The sequence below is a fragment of the Otolemur garnettii genome, unplaced genomic scaffold, assembly GCF_000181295.1.
Source record: "Otolemur garnettii isolate 467f Iridium unplaced genomic scaffold, OtoGar3 scaffold00274, whole genome shotgun sequence".
Classification (NCBI taxonomy): Eukaryota; Metazoa; Chordata; class Mammalia; order Primates; family Galagidae; genus Otolemur; species Otolemur garnettii.
This window is the reverse complement of record NW_003852669.1, coordinates 894,031-903,180: the sequence shown is the minus strand read 5'-3', so window position 1 is coordinate 903,180 and position 9,150 is coordinate 894,031. Positions and strand designations below refer to the sequence as shown.

The window sequence follows — 9,150 nt, the reverse complement described above, 5'->3', positions numbered from 1 at the left end:
GTTATGTGTATAAACAAAATTTAGAAAGTGAAAACAAAATCTTAGACATAAAAGAAGTCCAGGCAAGAGACACAGACCGTGTCCCCCATACCCTTGGTAAGAGCAGGCTACACATTCTGGTTTATGTTTTCTAGCTGCCAAGTTGAGGAGAGAACATTTGTTCATTTTCAAAATTTATAATATCCAAAATATGGAAGTACCAACTATGTTTTGGAAGGAATGTAGGTATATAAATAGAGCTGTGCATAATGCAAGACAGACCTTGCTCAGCAAAGCAAGAGAATTGGGAGGTAATACAGTAGTTAGATTAAACAGATCACTCCCCTTTGACTGCAAGACAACATTTTGACATTAATGAAGCATTTATTTAATGAATACTTACCTAACCCTTACTGTATCCCAGGCACCTTTCTAAGTAATTTAGGAAAATACAATTAATTTAATAATAAAAAGAAACATTTGGGGTTAGATTATATTAACATACACCAATTTTGTAAGTAGGGAAACTATGTCCCAAGGAGCTGCAGTAATTTCTAACTCAGACTATTAAGTGGCTGTAACCATTAGGCTTGACTAGAAACAGAATCATTACGAGTGACAGAGAATTAAGGGGTGTCATGGAGATTACGCCCCACTCAATAACATGAGTTCTTTAGGCGATCTTTGTACGTCGATTGCCTGTTTCTGGTCCTGGGCCTCAAGGTAGCAGGACAAGCAGCAGAAGGGAAAATGGATGTCAAAGGGGAAAACGAATCCGAGCTGCAGGCCAGCTGGCGCCTTCACCAGGTTGCCATCTTAACCCAAGAGGTGAAAAAGCTAAAAGCTGAAGAGTTCAGACGGCAGCTGGAGGAGCTTTTGCCCTGCTGCCCCAGGTCAGCAAGTTGAGTCAGCCGATGACCTGCAATGGGGTGAGCTACCTCAGCTTCTGTGCTGCAGTAAACTCCAGAGTGTAACCAGATACAGGCCAGGATCAGACAACCAGGAAACACAGTTCCAGCTTAGCTAAGCAGATAAAAAACACAGGCGCTCACAGGAAATCTGGCTCTTAAATGTATGTTCTTAACAAGTATACATAACCACCTCCCTTTAAGTTGAGTCCTGAAGATCCATTAGGAGTTATCCAGACCAAGGTCTGGGAAGTATTCCAGGTTAATGAAACTGTATATACAAATATAAGATAAATTTCACAATGTGTCAAAGACCTCTTAGGGATTCAATTTTGCTTGAATGTCTTGCCAATGAGGGAGAATGTAGGAGATAAGAAGAAGCTGATGGAGTCCAGATGTTTGGTCTCTGTTTTGTAGGTAATTACAAGCTATTATTATTCTAACTATCGCTTTCATTCCCACTAATAGGTTCCAAACAGATGCTGTAGCCAAATTCCACGTCGTTTTTATCTTATGGCATGTTGTGTCCCAAGTCCTCCATTCTCAGGAAATCAGTGTCAATTCCACTGGCTATAAAGAGAGTATCGATTTTGTTGCCAGTCACCAAAACTTCAGCATTGCCGAGTTTATCAGGAACCACGGGTTTTATCTCAATAATAGCACTCTGTTGGACTGTGACTTTTTTGGAGTGCCGTGTGGTCCAAAGGTAATGATTTGATGTTTTTTAAACACAATCAATATAATAAGCCACTTTATTGTACTATTTCACCTTGAGATGACGTTTACTCCCACGGGGAATCAATTTAAATTTGTTCAAAGATTATATTTCACTAGCTCAGCTTTATAACATCAGGGGTATGGAGTGAACGCGAGACAAATTTCCTCTTTCAAGAAGTTAGATAAAAAGATAGAAAACAGAAATCTTGGGTTGCCTTTCTTGTAGCATAAATCTCCCCCCCGAAATTAACATAAGGGGATGTTTTAATCCTTTCCATTCGCCAACAGCCTATTCCCAGAGAGCCCTTTTACCATCATTAAGCGGCCATCTGTTTCCATGTAGCGCTTTGGAAGCTATACAAAGTAAGAGGACCCCAGCATTTAGCCATGAAAATTACACATAACAGATACAATATGTATTCGCTTATAATATATATGAACTCCTGTTTCATTATTTATATAATTAAACTACATTTAAGGTGAAATTCTGGATATATCTGAAATCTATTTTTAATAATCAAGAGAGATGGAGGCTATTGATCACATATTTCCCATATCAGCAGTTCTATAGCTTGTGTTGTTATAGTGAAGGTAAGTCAACTTCGCAGTTCCCTGGTTCTGGGATACAATTGCTTATTCTTTTGGTAACCTCCCTTAGCACATAGTAAGCAGAAGATAGATGCCTGCGTGACACTTGACAGAGAGAAAGTTCAGGTCTTCATTCAGAATGAACCCTTTGTAATCCTGTTTTCCTTACCAACGTGTTTAACCTACCACCTCAAAATTTTGCGTTGGTGATGACTTTTTCAGTTCCGTATTACAGAAATTCAATTCTGTACCAGTAGGCAGAGAAGTAAAATAATAAATTAGTTCAATTAGTTAGGAACTCTAAGAGTCTGGCTGGCTTCAGAAAATACTGAACTGAGAACTCTAAAACTGTCACTAAGAGGCTGTCTGTTTTCATCTCTAATTCTGGTTGGCTTCTTTCTGTTTGAGTTGTCTCCACACAGAGCCACCATGGTTGCTGGCCACCCTCGCCTTTCTTCATCATATTTACTACTCCATTATTCACGTAATAATCCCATAGAAGGTGCTGATTAGCTTCACAACTTGTGACACATATAAATTTCTAAACCAGCTACTGAGGCAGGAGGCTGGGTATTAATACTGCCCCAGGTTGTGCCATCTTGCACCCTCTGCGGCGGCTGGAGAAGGAGGGCGGTGGAGCTCAGTATTATGACTGACTGTCCCCAGGGCTGTGACCGTGAAGGGTGCAGGAGGGGTGACTCCTCAAAGAAAGGATGCCACAGTAGTTCACGGGTAAAATCATCTGTTTTCATGAATATGTATTCAAACATAAATCAGCTCATTTTTATCGATACATAATATTTTATGTAATTAGAGGGGCTTATGATATTATCTTACATGTATAGAACGTGTACTACTCACGATTGAGTCAGAGCATTTGGGGTATCCACCACCTTGAGTATTTATCATTTCTATGTTGAGTACATTTCAAGTCTCTCTTGTAGCTGCTTTAGAATATACAACGTATTGTGGCTAACTACAGTCACCCTAACAGTGGTTCTTAATCTCCCTAATGCTGCAATGTATTTTCATTATTAAAAAGAGGTCGTGACCCACAGGTTGTGAACTGCTGGTTTAGAACCTTAGGACTTATTTCTTCTATCCTACCATATGCCTATACACAGTCACCAACTTCTCTTCATTTCCTCCTCCCATCCACACAGACTTCCCAGTTTCTGATATCCACCATTCTCCTCTTTGCGGCCATGATACCACATTTTTGAGTTCGCATTTGAATAAGAACATGAGATATTCATCTTTCTGTGCCTGGCTTATTTCATATAATATAATAACTTTCAGTTCTACCCATGTTACTACAGAATGACATGATTTTATTCTGCTTTTATGGCCAAATAGTATTCCATTGTGAATCTTTACCTCATTTTCTTTCTTCATTCATCCGTTCATAGACATTTAGGTTGATTCCATATCTTACTAACGTGACTAAAGCTGCAGTAAATGTGAGAGTATTTATATCATTTTAATAGAATAATTTCCCATTTAAAGGTGGGTAGGGTGTCAGACCCATATACTGAGGGTGGTGGGTTCGAACCTGGCCCCAGCCAAACTGTAACAAAAAATATCCAGAGATTGTGGTGGGCACTTGTAGTCCCAGCTACTTGGGAGGCTGAGGCAAGAGAATCACCTAAGCTCAGGAGTTGGAGGTTGCTGTGAGCTGTGATGCCACAGCACTCTACTGAGGGTGATAAAGTGAGACTCTGTCTCTAATATAAATAAATACACAGTAGTAGAATTACTAGATGATATTATAGTTCTATGTTTAGTGTTTTGAGAAATCACCATATCATTTTCCACAGTGGCTGTAGTAATTTCATTCCCACCAGTAGTTTACGAGAGTTCCCTTTTCCCTACATCCTTCCTAGCATCTGTTATTTTTTGTCTTTCTTACTGGGGTGAGATGATATATTATTGTGGTTTTAATTTGCATTTCCCTGATGATTAGTGATGTTGACTATTTTTATATACTTGTTGCCCATTTATATGCTTTTTTGGGGGAAAATATCTGTTCATGTCCTTTACTCACTTATTAATGTGAATATTTGTGTTTTTATAGTTGAGTTCCTTCTATATATTTTGGATATTAGTCTTTCCTTGGATGAATAGTGTGAAAATATTTTATCCCATTCAATAGGTGATCTCTTCACTCTGATGATTGCTTTTTTTGCTATGGCAAAGCTTTGTAGTTTAAAATAGTCCATTTGTTTGTTTTTGTCTCTGTTCTCTGTGTTTTGTGGCTCTTAGCAATAAAATCTTTGCCCAGAACAACACTGGAGTATTTCCCCTATTTTCTTCTAATATTTTTTATGTTTTCAGGTATTATATTTGAATCTTTTTTTTTAATACATAAAGCAGTAGCATAGTCATTTATTATCATTCCCAAGTATTAGATAGTGTGCGTAATTGTACGTGCTACACTTTTATACAACTAGCAGAGCAATAGGTCACCAGCATCACCACAAACATGGAGTAATGCATTGTGCTGTGACATTATGATGGCTATCACTAGAGGACTGGAATTTTTTATCCTTGTTATAATTTCATGAGACCACCGTCACTCCCTTATTGACCAAAACGTCATTGTGTGGCACAGGATATAGACACCATATTTTATAGCCTGGTTTTTTATAATAAATTTACACCTTTATTTTCTAATTCATGTGTAAAAGGGATACAAAATCTTAAAACTTACATTAGAAGTGGTCCTCTGTATCCATATTTTAATCCATATTAAATTCCTCTGTGTATATGGTAGGAGATAGGGGTCCAGTTCCATTCTTTTGCATACAGAGATTCAATTTCCCCAGCACCATCATATTGGAGATGATGTCCTTTCCCTAGTATATGTTCTTGGTGGCTTTCTCAAAAATTAGTTATACCTATATGGATTTTTTTCTGGGGTCTCTATTCTTTTGTATTGTTCTGTATGTTTTTATATTATACCATACTGTGTTGGTTACTATGGCATTGTAATATATTTTAAAGTCAAATATTGTGATGCCTCCAGCTTTGGTCATTTTGCTCAAGATTGCTTTGGCTACTCAGGCTTTTTGTTGTTGTTGATATTTCCAACAAATTTTATTCTATGAAAAGTTTTGTGGGTATTTTAATAAGGATTGCCCTCAATCTGAAAATTGCTTTAGACAATATGGTTTTAACATTAATTCATTCACTCCATAAGCAAGGCCTGCCTTTCCATTTGTTTGTGTCCCCTTCACTTTCTTTTATCAGTGTTCTATACTTTTCCTTCCAGAGGCCTTTCATCTCCTTAGTGAAATTTATTCCTAAATATTTTTTTGTGTGTGGGTATGGCAAATGAGATAGCTCTCTTTATGCTTGTCTCAGTTAGTTCATGGTTAGTACACAAAAATGCTACTGATTTTTTTCATGTTGATTTTGCATTTTGCAACTTGACTAAATTTATCAGATCTAAGAGGTTTTTTTGTGGAGTCTTCAGGTATTTCTAGATTAAGATCACATATACTATCTGTAAACAGGTACAATTTGCTTCTTTTTCCATTTAGATGGCTTTTATTTCTTTCTCTTCCTTAATTGCTCTGGAAAGGAGCTTCAATACTATATTGAACAAGAGGGGTGAAAACAGACATCCTTGTTAATTCCTGTTCTTAGGGGAAAGGCTTTTGGTTTTTTCCTATTTAGTACGATGTTGGCTGTGGGTTTATTGTATATGGTTTTTATATGAAGTATGTTCCTTCTATGCCTAGTTTATTGAAAGGTTTTATCATAAAGAGATGTTAAATTTTATCAAATAATGCTTTACATGTAAAAAAATCCTTAGTTATATACAAAAAAAAGGTCTTATTTAAATAATCATGGTGGGGTATGGTGGCTCACATTTATAATTCTAGCACACTTTGGGAGGCCAAGGTGGGAGATTCACTTGAAGTCAGACATTCAAGACCAACCTGAATAACAGCAATCATATCCTTGTCTCTATATAAAATGTACAAAATTAACGGGCGAGGTGGCATGCAGTCCCAGTTACTCAGGAGGCTGAGGCAGGAGGATCACTTGCACATAACAGTTTGAGGTTACTGTGAAGCCCTTGTTCTCTAGTCCAGGCATCCGAGCAAGATCCTGTCTCAAAAAGAAAAACACAAGCAAATTAACAAACCTATATTAAAAAAAACAAAAAAAAACTACCATTGAATGTAGGCACAAATAGGTTGTTTATTCTTTCTGGTATTTCTTCATTCTCATTCAGACATCTAAAGATATGTTTATCAAAAGATAAATTATAGAAATTAAACCTAAGAAGCAACGAAAATACCCAATTGATTGTGTTTGGTTTATTTTTCTGTTGGAGGATTTTGCACATGTCTTCACTGAATATGGAAATTGTTTTACTTTTAATCATGGTGAAACTCTCCAGGCAAAGAATAAAGTGAGTGTCTCTGGAAGAGGCTTACGCTTGCTCTTCAACATCAATCAGGTATTAAATTTCCTACAACCAACCAAGATTCAAAACAAACAAGAAAAGCAATGAGTTTGATCAGAATGCTTTGCCTTGTCAAATAGTTCCCTCAAGTTGTACATAATTTTATTGTTGATTTAGCTTAGAGTCTCATGGATTCCAAATAAATATGGAGTTAGAGATAAAATTGGTAAAATTTCAAAGCATCTCCTGGAAATATTTTAGCTTTTCTACTAAGTTCCATTATTGTGGCCACCAAATAAGGAAACCTAGGGATTTCTAAATTACAAAATATGTAGTTATTTTAAGATTACCGTATGCATTTAAAAATCACTTCAGAAAGATTTATATGTAAATAAGGCAATATGTTTTAGATAGCAACTATACAAACACGTTTTATAAATCTTAGTATCTATATCTGGAAAGGTAATGAAAAAAATAATTGCTGTGTAAAGAATATTGTGTAAATAGGCCAGGCATGGTGGCTCCTGACTGTAATCCTAGCACTCTGTGAGGCCGAGGTGGGTAGATCGCCAGAGCTCAGGAGTTCAAGCCTGAGCCAGAGCGAAATCCCATCTCTAAAAAATAGTCAGGCACTGTGGCACGTGTCTGGAGTGCCAGCCATTTGAGAGGCTGAGGCAGAAGGATCATTTGAGCCCAAGAGTTTGAGGTTGTTGTGAGCTATGACGCCATAGCACTCTACCCAGGGAAGCAAAGTGAGACACTTTCTCAAAAAAAAAAAAAAGAATATTGTGTAAACAGACTTTGGCAAAGGCTAGCTATTGGAAAGTTGTAATAGGCCTAAGAAGTTCTAAGTGTTTAAGCTGAGGAGGCAGATGTTCATTCAGACACCTAAGAAAGCAAGTCATATTATCTTCATGGGTACCTATTATAGCTCCTGCCCAAGGTTAATTCTCACCCTCTGTCTTGTGTAACCACTTCTAGAATTACACGTTTAGAGGTACATGTATTCTATTCCATTACTGTTGTTTTACAAATGAGGTTTCTGAAGTGCTGATGGATTAAATGGCCCCAAACCTAATCCATGAAAAAGATGACAGTTAAATCTGATGTTCCTGAATCTTAGAAAACTACTCCACATCACAAAACACAAATGAGGCCTTTGGTTACTTTTAAAGAATCTCTGTTAAGGTATTTTTCATAGCATCCTTCTGTATACCATTCAAGAGACATTTATATTTAATGTCCAAACACAACATTGCATACTTCAGTGCAGGTACCTACACATGCATGTATATATATTTCATCAATATATTCTGTTCCTTTAAGTATTAGTCACATGGTCAGTTCAAATATTACATTATAAATTTTATAAACTATAATTTTCCAGTTACTTTAAGAGTGTAATTAATATCTACAAATTCAATGCAATGTTACATGAGAAAATGGCACTGAGTTATTTCAATTATGTCTTTCTTGGAGGGTAATTACATGACCAGGAGAAATAGAGTGCTATTTTAAAATTAGAATACTAAGCATGTTTATTAAATGCAATTACATATCCAACTGACCCATTCACAGAAAAATTATTATAGTCTTTTTCATTTTATTCCTTCTTGTAGCCTGAAATCACACCTAATGCCAAAGTTATCAGAAGTTTAGTCTTACATTTCTTCATCTGATGTAGGGTTTATATAAAAAGAACATTGGTGTGAGTGAAATAGTGCAAATATTCACTCTTTTGGAAAAATAAACTTGAACTTTATATAAGGCCAGTGATTTTAATTGCAAAGTGAAGAACACGAAATGATTTTCTAAAACAAATGAGTCAAAGAGGATGGCCAAGTTAGCAACTAAATGGTAACTAGGTGAAGAGAAGACCCAGGATATAGATCATTAACAGTTGTTGTACACACTTATGTCAATTATCTAAGGTATACAATGATCCATGGAAAATGATAGCAGTCTCGAACTGTAATTTAACTAGGTTGTCAATTTTCAAGCTGTTTATATGAAAGGAGATGAAAATCCATTGACAGACGGATTTTGGATAAGTCAAATGCTATTATGAGATGATAAATCAAAAGCCTATGCTTGTGTAAAGCAGATATAGTCAATTTGCAATTTGGGAGAAACTGTACTTTTGTTTCAGGAGGAATTCACTGATAACCCAGCTCTTGGTTTTCTTGATGCCGGAATGATCTTTGTTATCCATTCACCAAAGACGGTGCCACAGTTTGATGGTTTAGGCTTGTCAACACCTGTGGGAATGCACGCTCGGGTAACCATCAGCCAAGTGAAGGTAAATACGTGAACATGTGGGATCTGAGGGAATTCGGGGAGAGGCCATGTTTCCCCCCAAATAAGACAGTCTTATATTTATTTTTTCTCAAAAAAACACACTAGGGCTTATTATCAGGGGATATCTTATTTTTATTAAGTATAATATAACAACCTACATTTATTCAAACACAGTTAAGTCCTCTTCTTCTGGAACCTGACAGAGGGAGCCAACCTTGTTGGTGGGGCTGGTGCTAGTGATGC

At 36.7% G+C, this 9,150-nt stretch overlaps 1 protein-coding gene across 3 annotated transcripts in view; it reads left to right on the top strand.

The window, feature by feature from the left end:
- ASIC5 (acid sensing ion channel subunit family member 5) overlaps positions 1-9,150 on the top strand; it is a 36,586-nt gene that overhangs the window by 11,751 nt on the left and 15,685 nt on the right. For all 3 annotated transcript variants that reach the window (XM_023508759.1, XM_023508758.1, XM_012813517.2), the window contains exons 4-6: positions 1,356-1,593; positions 6,538-6,663; positions 8,759-8,908. In XM_023508759.1, the coding sequence (XP_023364527.1) occupies positions 1,356-1,593; positions 6,538-6,663; positions 8,759-8,908 (514 nt within the window). The remainder of the gene's footprint in view (positions 1-1,355; positions 1,594-6,537; positions 6,664-8,758; positions 8,909-9,150) is intronic.